This window comes from Falco punctatus (genome assembly GCF_963210335.1).
Source record: "Falco punctatus genome assembly, chromosome: 11".
Taxonomy (NCBI): domain Eukaryota; kingdom Metazoa; phylum Chordata; class Aves; order Falconiformes; family Falconidae; genus Falco; species Falco punctatus.
Window position 1 is genome coordinate 744026 of NC_137591.1, and position 14990 is coordinate 759015.

Genomic DNA, 14990 nt, shown 5'->3' on the forward strand with positions numbered 1-14990 from the left:
AAAACACTGATATTTTTGTATCTTGCAGTGCTATTCTCTTGTTTTTTTCAGGAGCTGACATACGCACAGCAATCCATAAACTGATGAATAGAAAAGAAGGTGAGTAATCTGGACTATGGTTGTGCCAGTATTTGTGTCAAAATTATTACTAGGATGAAGTGGACAGTTGACTGGGTTTCCATCCTCACTGTGCCCCAGCTTGGCTTCAGTTTATTTACAAAAGAAATGCATTACTGTTGTTTTCTTCCTCCTCACAGGTGTGATTCAGACTCTTGCTCAGGCTGGGATAAATTTGGTGGTAAAAACTGCAAATCATTATTAGAGGGGAGGACGACACAGTCTGTGTCCCAGAAATCCTGCAATCAAAAACTGTGACATGAGAGCACCGTCATGCAAAGACATGCTGGTAAGCCTCAATTATCAGCCGCTTTCTGGGTAATTTTACTGCCTTGTCCTTTTTCTCAATATGTTTCTCTGTGCTTATTTTTGTGTTTCTCTGAACAAGTCCTGGCAAGTACCATGAAAGCTTTTGCCCCTTGTAGTGAAATAATGGAAGGGTTTTTTTTTCCATTGCACTGTTTTATGAGAGCATAAAATTTCATGACATTTATGGAAGTTTCTGTCATGAAACAGGTGGCTGTTAGCCTTTATTTTATTTTACTGGACTCATTTGTACACAGATAATATTAAATCTTTGTTATAAGTTTGTGGATTATGCTAAGATATTGTCTGATATTGCTGTCTGATGAACCTGAGGAATCTTTGTTGATGGTGACTAAGCAGGCAGGTATATTTATCTGGTCTAGATTTTTCTGTAGCGTTTAAATGCTCTGTATCAGATAGGAGTGACAGGACATAAGAAAGGAGAGAACTGTGAGGCTGTGGAGTGGCAGTCTGCCACTGATGGCTTGCAGATAAACTGAGCCAGCAGGTTTAGCTTTTCCCTTCCGTCTGTTCTTGTCCTACCTAATTACAGGCATGCTGCAACTCTGGACTAAGTGAGGGGATAGTGTTTCCTTGGTATCTGTAAAATGCTGTGGTAGCTAGCCTAACAGGTGTCTTGGTGGGCACGCAGAGAAATAAGGAAGAGGAATTCAGATGACCCTAACAGTCAAGACTCTGGGTTGCCTTCTGATCCAGATGTTCCTCCATGATGCTGCCGGGGTGCTGGTTTAGCAGCAGTAAAACCTGACTCTGCACGTCTCTGCAGCTTGTATTCAGCATGTGCCAGGAAAGACCTTTTAAAAGATGTTCCACTTTCACCAGCTGGAGGGATTTTTAAAGTTTGAGGGGGCTTGTGGCTCTCTTTATGCAGAAGGCGCTTGTCAAATCATTGCCATGATTAGGTGGTTGCTGTGAGTGTCCCATGTTACACTGAAACCTGCATTTATGCCCCCCTGTATTTGTGGGCACCTGCTTTAGGTGGTCACTGGTGTTAACAGGAGATGAAATCTCGTTCCCTGGGAAATGTCCTCTCTTTTGCATAATCCTTCACTCTCTTAACAGGCAGCCACCTGCCTGGCATGCTTTGGCCACCTGTGGGCCTGCCCAGCTGTGTAAATTGCATTGCAATCAGCATGGCAAGGCAGCTCGGAAGAGGCACCACTCGGTGCCGGCAGATTACTGTGTAACATGTTTTCAAGCCATTGACTTTTACATTGCAAACAAAGTCTTTTTATTTGACCTTTTAAATGCTCTGTTGCAAAACGCAGAGGAGGTGCAGTGACAGTGTGTATGTGGAAATTGCTTTCATGCTGATTTTTGGTGTACTTTGGCCCATTACAGTCTTACAGAGGTTTTGTCTGTTTTACTTTTTCTTTCTTTTTTTTGGTAGGGGGTGATTCCCTAGCGTGTCCATTATTAACATGTTTAACTCCAAAACATTAATGGCATCCCTGGTGGTATTCCCAGCAGATACATCTCTAGGGCTGGAAGGAGTGACAGGCCTGTCATCTCACAAGATGCATGTTCCAGCCCTCCTGCAAGCGTTCCTTGCTTCACTGCAAGTCCAGCGCATGTGCCAGGGTCAACTTTTCTCCTGGCATCTTATCTAGCACAACTGATTAACGTTTCACTTTATGCCATCTAGCTCGCCCTGTGCTGCATGCAAGCTGAATGCTATTTTTTGTCACTGTTCCTGAGCCCTGACTGAGGTTGCTGCTTTACCTGGGTATTACCTGACCACGTGCTTGGAGCCACAGAGAGATGAGCCTGGGAAGGGCTGCTCCAGCAAAACACTTAAGTACACACTTAATATAAGTACTCTGGCGCTTTAAAAGGTGTAAGGTCAAACACTGGATCAGTGCCTTGTTTTGTCTAGGCAACAAGCTGCTGGGGAACGATTTTGATTTCATCAGATGCCAGAGCTCAGGTTGTCCTTGCTTCTGCCTGTAGTCTCTGGTCACACCTTTTCCCCTGGATCTCTAGTGAGGCTTTTCGAACAGTGACCATGCTTCTGCTGTCCTTGGGATACAAGCATTGTGAACGTGGTGCCTGCAGACTCGAACACAGCAATCCATTCCCATCATCTGTGAAATGCCAGGCTGGCAAATTAAAGCCAGGGCTTAAAAGGAAGAATTGAGAAGAGAACTTTAACGTTGCTTGGGATTGTGAGATTCATCTCTGTTCAGCCTTGGAGTAGTGAGGCCTTGGACACCTTGTAAAGGGGAAGGAAGAGGGAAGAAAGCTGGAGCAGGCTTTCCACTAGAGCATCTTTGGGGATGAAGAAAACCTTGACTCAGTTCTTTATTCTGAAACAATTTTATATCCCGATTCTGAACTTTATTCCAGACAGAGACTCTAATTACATGTTTGCAGAGTTATGCAATTCCCATCATCTGTAGGATTAACTGCGACTGAGAGACACTGACTGGCTCTGCAGCCTTCTTGCTCAGCGGCTCACCCCAGCTGCAGAGGTCCAGTGCCAGGCCTGCGGCCAGCTCCCCCCATCCCAGGCGATGCCCGCGCTGTCGGGTTCCCTCCTCTTCCTCGGGAGGCCAAGCGGCAGTCCTCTGTCACCACCTCTCTCTGAGCAGTCATTCTTGTGAAAAGCTTCGGTTTTAATACGTCAGCTTATTAAACTGAAATGTAAGCTCATTGTGTAATTAGAAAGGTGCCAGGCAGCTCCAGCGCTTGGCCGTCTCTCCCTCTGATGCAGCCACGTGCTGTTCCAAGTGTGGTTTGACAGTGGCTGCGGAGCCCTGGCCAGCACGACCCGCTGGAGCTGGCGCAGCAGCTCAGCGCCCAGGGCAGGCGCAGCACAGATGTTGCTGACTTTCACTCATCAAAGGCTTATTAACAAGTCCTCGGCTGGGCGCGGGCTGGGGGGGTTCTCTGTGCTTCGACAGAGCGACAATAGCTGCCAGGAATCTCACTTGCTGGGGATCTCAAAAGAAATAGAAACCAAGTTCGAAAAGAAAAATGCTGTTTAACACGATATGACAGATGTATTTGCACTAGCAGAATTACATTGTGTCTTGTGCTTATTTCCACCGGACATCAAAGGACATGGAAGGTCTTGGCTAAGAGATTAGAAGTGTGGCCACGGTGTCTGAGGAGTTATTTTCTCCTCACCACGCGCATCCACGTTGTCTGGCTGGACTGTAATCTTAATTAGTTAGGTGGGTATAATCCAAGAACGAATCCTCAGTGCGAAGTTAAGCTGGTATTGATAAACTTAGGCTTGGATAATACCATTTAATGTGGTAGATGTGTGGCTGGTGAGCACTGGCTGTAGCATGGCCGCACGTCTGGGACCTGATCCTGCTATGACCCTGAGGATGAGGACAGCAAAGTGCTCTTTTTTTGCCTCAGGCTTTCTGGTAGATTAAGCTTTGGTTTCTCAGTTCACTGCTAAAAGTCAGGCAGCAAAATACCTGGTGTTTGGATATTAACCAGGTTTTGAATGTTTCAGCTGGGTGCTATTAAAACAGGTAAACAGGAGTAAAGCAACACAAGGCTTCCGTTTGCCTATAGATATTAATGGCAGAGTGATACTGAGCCAAGTCTTCATTAGAACTTCCAGTTTTCCTACAAATGGTGACAATGGATAACATTTACAGCTTCTGTTTCAGTTCTCAGGTAGGAGCTGTGTGTATTTTTTTTCCAGCTCTACCAGAAGTCAACTATTCGTTGACTTACTAAAATACGTTTTTCCTCCCTGCGAATCTTGCCTCCTTTTGCATCCTTTCACCAGCATGATTGCCACAACTACCGAGACTGTTTGCAATGGAAGTCTGCGTGTGCTGGACACTTTTGTTGTGGCCTGGATGCTGAAAGACCTGTTGGTTCTTACAGCTTCACTGTATCTGCTGCTGTCATTTAAATGTTTTATGTCAAGGCTGGCAGAAGCACTTGCTTGTGTTTCATGTTTTGTATTTCATGGGAACACTGCTTGAACAAAGCACGCAGCTAGAATTTTTTGAAAGGAATAGTTATTTTGAGGGCCTACATTTCCAAAAAAAAACAACCCCAAAACCTGTGGAGGCATTTTTAAAGGACCGAGGACATATGTTACCATTGTCCAGGTCGGACAACCCAGGCCTGTTAGTTGAAGCTGCAGAGCAACTTTAAATTGTCCTGGGAGCAAGCAGGGTGAGAAAGAAAACAAGCTGTGCACAAACAAGAAGCCAGGTGCAGAGCAAGTCCTGGGAACCGCGAAATCAACACACTCTCCTTGGCACACTCTGATCAGGCGCCTGCAGCGCGCTCACCGACCAGCGACACAGACGCCCGCATGGCCAGAGACTTTTATCCAATCACCTGTGTGTAAAGTCGGGTGGGCGGTCGGTTAAAGTTATAAATATAACCTGTTTGTTTAATAAAGTGAGCGCGGCATGTAGCCATATTGGTGTGACTGTCGTGACTTGGCCGACTCTCCACGGGGGACCCTCTTCGAAAACCAACCAACCAACAAACAAACCCCACCAAAAAACCTGAGAAACAACATGCTGAAAAAGTTGCAAGCTGACCACACAAAGCAGTCAGTCATTTTTGGAAATCTTGACTAGCAGTATTTTGGCTTGTTAGGCACATCCCAGTTTACATGTATCAGTGCTGTATCCAGAAGCCAATATGTGATTTGATCACTGAGAATTAAGTCAATACACAAATGTGTAGAAAACTCGGCCAAGGGGAAAAATCAGTCTTTACAGCAACCGTAAAAAGGTGCTGGCTTATTTATTTGCATCGTCACTCGAAGAACGTTGGCAGAATCACATGTAAAGTATTAAATAGATTGTGGCTGAAAATTACATTGCAAGCGCCCGAGGAAAGTTTTTCTGTTAAAAAGTAAAATAAAGCAAACACAGGAAAGAAGGTCTGGGAGAAGGAGCCACAGGAAAGCAGTAAATCTGCAAAACAGAAGGGTAAAGCACACTGTCCAAAATACCTCATTCGAGATTTATGGTGAACAATAGTTAAGTACTAATGAAACAAGGCACTCGGTCTTTAGCTGACTTCACTTGTGTTTAATGATTCTCCTTGGACTACAAGATGAGACCTTAATGATCTTAGTGTGTAGCTAAAAATTAACTTCAGTAATCTATTCTCAAGCCTCTTTCTGTCTGGAAAGGTTGAGAGGAACCTTGTTCTGCAGCGAGGGGAGGATCTGGTAGCGAAGCCTCATGATGGCCCCGCTCTTAGGCTGCGGCACGGAGCACAAAACGCAGCTTCTGCAATGGCAATGCTGGCAGAAGTGCAAACAAGGAATTACTGTAATCCTATCTAGATGCTATTAAACTGTGCAACTGCTTTCAGAACAGCAAGGGACCAGGTGGGATTTAGTCCAGGAAATGTTTATAGGATAGCAAAAGATTGTTTCAGTTATATTTTAATATGCAAGGCTCTTACCTCTCTTCTGACAAGCATAACTCCTTGACTTTTTGCAGATGTGTAACATGGATATAGTAATCTCTGAAAATATGTTCTGAGTAGGTAATTATTTTCCTAATTCTATAAGGATAAGAGAAAGAAACCAAACCTTAGTTATGGTTAGGATTCTGGTTTTGCCAGTCAGAGCTCCCCTTCCTCTAAACCATCATGTACAATCTTTTCAACTGTTAAGGGCCTGTCAAGAGAAATATATAAAGATGTGAAGTAACAAGTGGAATGGCAACATTGACCGTTCCTCAGGATGATCTTGTTAAAAGATACTACTGACATACATATTACAAGTTTTTATGGAGAGGGATTTTTTGTAACTGTTACATCAACACCTATGATCATTGTAGCAGAAGAGACCCAGAAAGATTGATTTCTTCTGCAGGTTTTGAGTCTCCTTATTTTGAGCACTTAATGCTGTGATGTTTCTGTCTCTCTGTTTCTCAGTAAGGCTGTTGCTGTGCCTTATGCACATGGAATCCCTCCCTGAGTCTAGCGAGCCAGCATCCATGACCAGGGCTAGGTGTGTGGGCGAGAGCTCTGCTGGTCTGGAGCCAGAGTTAGTATTCCCTCATTTTTTAAAGATAGTATTACAAGGAAGTTATTTTTTTCACTAGGGAAATAGGATGATAAGGCAATAAAAGTGGTGAAGAGACCTGTTACTAATTGTGGCAAAATGTGTACATGGAATAACCTTACCTAAACGTGCTGAAGTTGGTTGTTCTGAGTGGAAGCTGAAGGTCAGGAGTATACTTCAAATTGTTCAGCTGGCCAGGAGTTAAGAACTGTGTCCTGGCCAGCCCTTCAGCCCTAAGTGAAAGTACCTTCCTGTGGTGATGCTGGTATGGACTTTGGTGAAGGCCCACCTCTGGAATGACAGCTGGACCTAGGTGAGAGCTGCATGCCAGGGATGGACAGCTGGAGAAGTCAACATGAGGTTGAAACAGGACAGGTAACATCAGAAAGCAGGAGAAGACAAAGGCATACCTCAACATTAGCTCTATAATTGTTCTAAAAACCGGTTCTTTATTTGGGCAAAGTGAGAAGGATTATTTGTAGCAGCTGAATGACAGCCTGCTTGTTTTGATTTGCTCTGGCAAGAACAAATATATAAGGACACATTAACAATGGGGAGCTCTCAAAACACTTGTGTATGTGTGTGTATAGGATAGTGCCAAAGAGACTGGGCATGTGCTCATGCGTATGTGCGAGGCAGCGAATTCCTGCCACCAGTCCTGGGAACCTACAGTACTTTGTCTCCAATCGTGCAGCCTCATCAGCCTTGGGCATGTGGGACATGGCTGTTGGAAGTCTCTGTGGCAGTGTAGTAGCCCCCAGGAAGGAGCCCTGGGTCTGGAAATGGATGCTGCGAAAGGTCTGCTGTTCCCTGCTATTTTTGCTTGTTTATCTGGTCAGCGCCAGCCTATTTCGTGGGCAGCTTGTGCTTGTCTCAAGGTATTTGGATTTGATAATCTGATCAGTGCCAGTCTGTTCTTGGCTTCTCTGTCCACCTGCTGACTCCCTTGTGTTACCCTTCTGGTGCTCCATCCATCTGTTAAGAATTTACTTATAAAATGCATTAAAATAAATCACTATGTTTTTATATGCGTAGGTATCCTGTTTCCAGCATTTCAAAAATCGTAATAATTAACTTTGTCTGTTAGTAACAGTATCATAAAGTCTTTCATTTTGCCATTAGTGATTTACAGGGAATGCCACGATGCTCAGAAAACAGCCTTTTAACATTCAAATTTGGTGGCTTTCAGAATTCGTTTTATACTTTGTTGTCGGGTAATACAAGTTTTCAGGCCAGGTGCACGTGCTGAACACTGTTATCAAAGAAATATATTCAGATAGAGGGTACAACAACAGCTTCCATCAAATTACTGCTTGACTGTAAAGAAGATCACAGCTGGGACCTGGGACAATGGAAACACAACAGATCCAGACGTTTTTTAGTTTCTGAGTTATTGATTTTTCCATGGGGGAGGATGGGACGACCGTGCAAGGAGAGAGGGCTGTTTTTCATCCCCCGCAGAAGCTGTTCTGAGCATTGTTTGTACCAGCACGAGTCATGCGAGAGCTGCGGGAACCTGAACAGGCTGATGCCACCACCCCAGCTGCTCAGGCAGGGCCAGGAGACCGGGTGCTGGCTGAGACCTGCGCTGATGGGCTGGAGGCCACGGGGGAGGCAGGCGGTGCTGGACCTCCTTCCCAACCTACATGGAGCTCCCCCGAGCAGCGGGAGCAGCGCCTGGTGGGGTGGCTGCTGAAGGTGTAGCTCTGTAACCATCAAACCGTGAAGATGTAGGAGAGGAGAAAGATGTACCGGAGGCAAGGTGGAAGCTGGTGATGGGCATGCTGGCGTTTGGAAGCTGCTGGAAGGCCATAGGGAAGCTTGGCGGCTGAGTAGGATCCCCCCATGCCCCTTTGTGTGGGTTTCTGCTGCTCATCACCACCGACCTTCCAGCCCTTTCCAGGGACTGACCCTGCAGGGGGGCAGGCTGAATACAGCGTAGTCGATGCCATTTTATCTTCTTGTTGAATGCTTGCGAGCTGTAGTTTATTTAAATGAAGCCTTTATCTGTGACATACCAGTTAAAGCCATAACATTATGGGACAAGAAGGGCGGCTTGGCTGATCCAGGGATTAAAATCTTTTAATATTATGTCCCAGACAGTGAGTAATGTGCTACAAAAAGATTCCAATGCATTCAGCAAAGCCAACACAGCAAGACCTGAACAAACCCCAGAGGACACCAAAACAACCATATAAGTAAAATATAGGTCAGTGTTTTCAAATTTGGTGTAAGTCCTTTTTGTCTAATTAATCTATATCTATCAATATGTTAATGAGAAGGAGGCACAGAAAGCTGACTGCCACTGAAAGGTCCCCAAGGTTGAAAGAAAACAGTCTCAGCTTGTGGCTAATTATTTTTTTCCTTAAAATTTATTGCTCTGGAAGATAAGCAAACATGGTGTTTATTTGACCTATGCATCTTGTACCAGACTCTTTCCAAATACCATTCTTTAACACCACAATTAAAATTACAGAGAAAGAAGAAAATGCTGCTGAAAACAGCAGCACAACAGTGAAGAAAAGAGATGGAGATGGCTTGAAATTACAGCAGTTGCTGCATCAAGATGTTCATCACCCTGGTCCGTGGCCACGCAAGATATGGGCTGAGTTTCCAGCCCTGGTGATTTTCCTCACGGGTCTCATGACATCTGCTGTTTTCTTCTTGAGAACCCAAGCCTGGAAGTGTGTTGCTAAAGGACAGTCTCAGCTTTCCTTTATGAGGTGCCTCTGCCTTATTTTCCAGGGCAGTAAGGCATGGCCCCGGGACCCCAGGGTGGTCTGCAGTGGCCATCTGCTGCCCTTGTCCGTCCTCTGGCTCGGCCAGCCCCGCACGCCTGGGCAGCATCGGCCTCGGTGCGGGGCTGTGCTGAGCAGGTGGCCCCACGGCCGGCACGGCACGTCACCGCGCTCATGGGGCTGCGGGCGGCTGTCCCCAGGCGCTGTGGCTACCCGTGCCTCATGTACAGCTGTACTTCCCTCACCAAGGTAGCCTGTGATCCTTGGGGAGCTATCACGATATCTGATTTATGCAAGAGTCTGTAATCAACTTCTGATGGTTATTTCTGTAGCTGATAGGAATGTAAAATTTCAGATAACAAATATTAGTAATGATAAGCAGAATCTCCGATAAGAACACCCCCCCCACACTAAATAGGAAGACTCTGCTCTGACTGCTGCAGCGCCTCTGCCCCTTGCTGTCAGAAACTTTCCTGAAAGATGAATTTGTGGAATAGAAGTAGGCTACCAAGACTGAAAGTGTCATCACTAGACACAGACCTTGTTCTTCCCAAGCAGTTAGGTTGGTTGTGTCTGTGTCCGGTGACTCCGTTTAACCTAAGATGAGTCAAAGAGGGGGGCCTTTCTGGTTTACATTGTGTTGCATCTTTGGGAAACCAATTTAAAATTGATGCCCAGTCAAAGCTCCTGGCAATGATGGCTACTGCACACAGCTGCTCCCACTAGTGACTGACACGGGGTCTTTGATCATTTTGTTGATGCTTTTGAAATGCACGGCTTTTCTTCTTCCACCCTAACGGCTTTATAACTGATTCATAATCTCACTTTTCTGAATGAGGTTAAGGTATGGCTGAATATGTTGCTGAGTAAATGGCTTGCTTGGTGGTGTATCTATTAGGCTTGAAAGAAATTATCACTGACTCGCCTAAGAAGAGGTTTAAATTTCATATAATAGAGGATATACATCCCGATGTGCATGCTGTTTATAATGCATTGGTAGAATTTATTATAGGAACATCCAGACCTCTTAAACACGCACTAAATTTAACTTTAAAGCAATGCTAATTCAGGGGGAAAAAACGGTAAGCATCATCTGTCGTCAATTTGATAGTCTGTGATATGTGTAACCAATTGTTCTTATTTACATTAATTTGCATTGTGAAAAGCAATTTTACAGTTTCAGTCAGACTTAATAGGCAATTTGCAGCTCACTGCCTAATGGCGTAGTTACTTAAGCCTGCCCCCAGGGTGCTTTCTAGACCTGTTATGAGACTAAACCTTTTAAATGTTCAATTGAACATCTTAAAAAGTCAAAAAGTCTTTAGCTATTAGACCTGGTTCATACTTGCCTTGTCATATTAGATGTTATTGCTACAGATGCCCTTTGATTCAGATATTTTTTGCCCTAGACTGCAGAAGTGGTGATTTGATTCTACAAAACATTGTGGCATGAATGGTTCCCCCTGCCCCCAGAGGCACTTTGATGAAGGAAGAAGGTCAAGGTAAGAATGTCCTGGCCAGCCTTGCACCGTGGCATTTTGTGGATCTACTAACTTCATTTAATGACTGGCTTTTCACCAAGGCTTCTCATCATAATGACACATTTCCGCATTTACGAAAGCATGAGGCATCTTTGGTAGGTGTGATAAAAGCTAATTTTACAAGAAGACTGAATGAAAGCCGTTAATTCCCAAAAATTTTACTTTGGGCTGAAGATACTGGGGCAAACCAAAACCCAAAATATCCTACATTGGGTGATGCTGCAGAGGCTGTTGTGGTTTTTGGCACTCTCAGAGCACTACCCTAGGAAAGGTTCTTTGCCCCAGCAAGTTACATTAGGGGATTGCAATTCTTCTGATGATATGTATGTTTGATTGTTGAAGAAGCACTTTGAGAAAGCATATAAGCAGTCCTGTAGGGAAGGTCACTGGTTCAGAGTGTTGCAGATGAGGGACAAAGCAGCAAAGACCTCAAAAGACAGAGCCTTCTTAATTCCTTACTCTGGTTGCATGCAACAGGTCACGGAATGTTTTAAGTTATGTATGGTAAGAAAAATGCAATGTACACGAGACTGAAGCAGGTTGCTGACGGTGGATGGAGTGAGCAATGATCGTGGTTGTATCTCTGGCCTTTGTACCTAGTGGGTCATGTGGGAGTTAGTTTTGTTAGTTGTGGGAGTTACACAAAAGATAGGGTTGGGATACTCGCTCGTTTATGTGAAGATATTGACAAGTTTGAGATCACAATGAATCAAGACCTATGTTGTAGTTTGACAGCGATCCTCTTTCATATTCAGCAGTGTTCATTTCCAACACGCTTCCAGATGTTGAGATATTTGTTTCTAACCCATGCTGATATCACTAGATATATGCACTTCACAACAGATTATGGAAATGTGTGAATGTTATTGGATTTCTGTCTTCTCTAATATGCTAGAGCAACTAAATGGCATTTTCTAGGAAAGAATATTGTGCCACACTGAACTAATGTAATACCACCATCCTTCTTCTTTAGGGGTCTGCTTTATTTCTACAAGAGGGTGTTTTACTTCAAAAGTTGTCACAATTCACTTCACAGTAGTATACTAGAGAGATCCAAAAAAAATTGCTGTAGCTCTGTGCTGCTCGGCATATCTTGCTTTTGCAGCGTTGTGCAGAGCGTGGAAAGATAGTCAAGGAAAGTCATGTATCAAATCACGCCATGTCATAATGCAAAAAGTCCCTTATCTACAATGAGCTCAAAGTATTTGAGCCTGTGAATATCCCAGCCAGTTTAGCAAAAAATAGCTAAAGTAGAATTATGCTTTTGTAATGTTTTTCAGCTAGATCTGGCTAGTTTGAGGCCATCTGAGCTTTGTGATGCATGGAGGTGGTGTAGATAGCCTAGGCAATCTGGTACTGTCTATATTTGTACTTCAGAATAGCAGTGATCTAACCTATTTTCAGTTTTAAACCTTTTTTTTTTTTAAGATGGCCTTTGCTGTTTTCTCACTGTGACATAATTAAAAAGCACAAAAGTTCAGAAATCACAAGTGTGAGAGGTTGAAGACAGCCTTTTAAGATGGGAGGTATAGGACATTTTCACAGCACTAGCATGAATCTCTGCTGGTTTTCAGAGGTTTGCTTGTAACACAGCTAATATTTTTAGCTTTTTATGAAGAGGAGTGACAATGACAGATGCACACAATGTGAACTGTGTTCTGTGATTAAGGTGGTGTTAGACCTCAGGCAGGAAGATAGCTGGAGCTGCTCTCCCTCCACCCTTGCCCTGGATGGCCTTGGTTCGGGTCTGACTTACCCCACCGGGGCCTCGCCAGAGCCCAGGAACCTCACAGGTGACTTTGCTGTTGTCCTCTCACATCAGCTACTACTGGGTAATCCTGCTGCAGAGTTTGCCACAAAACCCACCAGGGAATAATGTTTCTTTTCAACCTGCTCTGGGTTGTTCCTCTGCACTTACCAAGAAGTCCATACCTAGTGGTAAAGGCTGGTCATCTGAGACAGCCACCCACGACTAAGGTTTGATTTGCTCCCCCCCGACCCCGGGGTGTCCACTCAAAATCCTAAGGGCATTAGGAGCAGTCCCTGCTGTTGACCACACATTTTAGAAGAATGTTCTTACGGAACTGCCGTGCAGTCTTTGTTCTACTTCCCAGACACCCAACTCTCTGCAAGTCTCTTGTAAGTCAGTTGGCTTTTGTGTTTCAAAGTCTATATTCTCCAAAAGGCAAGAGGTAATATTTAAGAAAATAAAAAAATCACAATAATGGAGGATTTTGGACTACTTGAGATCTTTTACCTTTAAATCAATGAATGACAAGGACAGTTTCTAGTTTGCTGCAGCACAGTGCAGACTCAGAGTTGTTTCTTGTTTATTAATGTTTAGTAAACAGCAACCTGCAGATAGAAGATGGTACTTTACAGACTAGTGCTGCTATGTACCATGCTAAGACTATTTTTTTTAATCTTTCATTGATTTTTGCAAGATGGGTTTTATCAGCTGAGCTGCATACCCTCTAGGTTCATGCTGAATACTGAGTGTATTCATTAAAGCGTAGAGAAGAACTCAGGAAAGACATTAGTCCATTAATCACTTGCACGTAATGACCTTCATGCCTGTATCTCGAAGTGGCCAGCCATGTCAGCCTAAGTAGCAATGCCAAAACACGTTAATTCTCAGCCCAGGTGACACAGGACAGCGCACTCCCCAGAAGTGGCGGCAGGAGGAACAGTGTCTTGTGAGAAACGGGGTGAGGGTGCAAAGAGATCGTCCCAAAGCGTAGAGGGTATGACCAAGAGCAAAGAACCACAGGAGCACGGTCAGTCCCAGCTGTCCCTGGCAGCCCCTGCCACTGTGCCCATCGGTGCCTGTGCCAGACCTGGCCCTGGCTGCGGGACCTGGGGTGCCCGTGGGGGCAGCACAGCGCTGGGAGGTCCTCACCAACAGAAGAAAGTGATGTTCTTTAAAACGCTGATATCCACAGAGAGAGGAGTCTAGAATTCTGATGTACTGAAATTAACTCCTGTACAGATTACTCACAACTTACTTGCACAGACTGTTACGTGTGTAGAGTCCGTTTCAGTGGCTAGGAATGATAATTAAGGCAAAACAGAAATCAAATGAACAGGCATGTTGTGCTGTCAGTGATGATGCCAGTGTTTAAAAACTGTGGTTACAGCATAGAACAAGGCAGAACATATTTCTTTAAAAGGAATTACATACAAAAGCATGAAAACTTTTCTGCAGCTATTCTGATAGCAGAGTGCCAAGACTGTCTGCAAAACCAGGACAAACAACTGTAAGAAGCTCTTCAGCTTGAGTGAATTTTCTGTTGGTGCTGGTGCCTTGTCCTCTGCTGCTGTGAGAGTGGGCTGCTCCAGACGTGGTGGGACCTTGTGAAGAAGAGACTATGGCCTGTTGTAGCTGCCAAAACCAGCATCTCGTGTTTTATTTCTCCTTTTCCCCTGTTGTGGTGCTTTGGCAGGGCTGGGAGATATGTTACAAATTCAAATCCCCAGGTGAACACAGGATGAGTTATCCCATGCCAAGGACTGATGTTGTCAGTGGAGGTCTGTTGATGTGGGCTAGGTGTGGCAGGGAGAAATGAGGGGAGACCTAACAAAATGCTGACCTTTCACTGTGGCAGCATCCCAGGGGAATCCGGAGAGGGCAGTGCTGTACCCTGGGCTCACAGGGGGCTCCGGGCAGAGGCACCGGCAGGTGGGAGGGGCTGGACAATACCTGTCTGCTGAAACAAGCATGGCCTTGAGCACAGGAACATTGTCAAACGGGGCTGTCTGTGGCTGAGATCACTTCTTTCCCACTTGAGTAGGAATGCATCAAATTGCTGCTAGGAAACAGCCTATGAGCTGTTTAAGTGATATAAAAACACTTTTTAATTTATCCTGAAATGGCTCTGATACACTGAAAATCCTGATCGCACTGACTGCTTTTGATTTACTTTTCTTTCTCATTCTTAGTGCTGTAATACTTTCCAGAAAACTCCAGTGTCTAATTTGCCAGTTCTTTGTTTTCATCTACCAAATCTCTGCTAGACTTTGAAAAAAAGAGGTGACTCTATCAGCTTTGTTGGCAAGGTTTAGTTAACTGTCCCCAGAACACCCACATGCGAGCAGCTTGTCTCTGGATTTTTAGTTGACTGCTGAGAAAGCTGCTTTATGACAAAAGTATGATTAATGATTGCTTTTGCATGTTTCTTATAAATGAGATGCTCTGTCACTAAATAAATACAGAAATAAATGGACTGGGTGTAAAAGAACACGTTTTTCACCAAA

The 14990-nt window shown here is 44.5% G+C and overlaps 1 protein-coding gene across 4 annotated transcripts in view; it reads left to right on the plus strand.

Annotated features, from left to right (window-relative positions):
- LOC308071430 (uncharacterized protein) overlaps positions 1-14990 on the plus strand; it is a 96072-nt gene that overhangs the window by 46638 nt on the left and 34444 nt on the right. For 2 of the 4 annotated variants that reach the window (XM_080406835.1, XM_080406836.1), the window contains exon 1: positions 276-406. In XM_080406835.1, the coding sequence (XP_080262961.1) occupies positions 377-406 (30 nt within the window). In that variant the 5' untranslated portion in view covers positions 276-376. Of the gene's footprint in view, positions 1-51; positions 100-257; positions 407-1911; positions 4081-4195; positions 4295-10604; positions 10698-14990 lie in introns of those variants that run through there. The other 2 variants (XR_013931201.1, XR_013931200.1) reach the window with 2 other exon arrangements.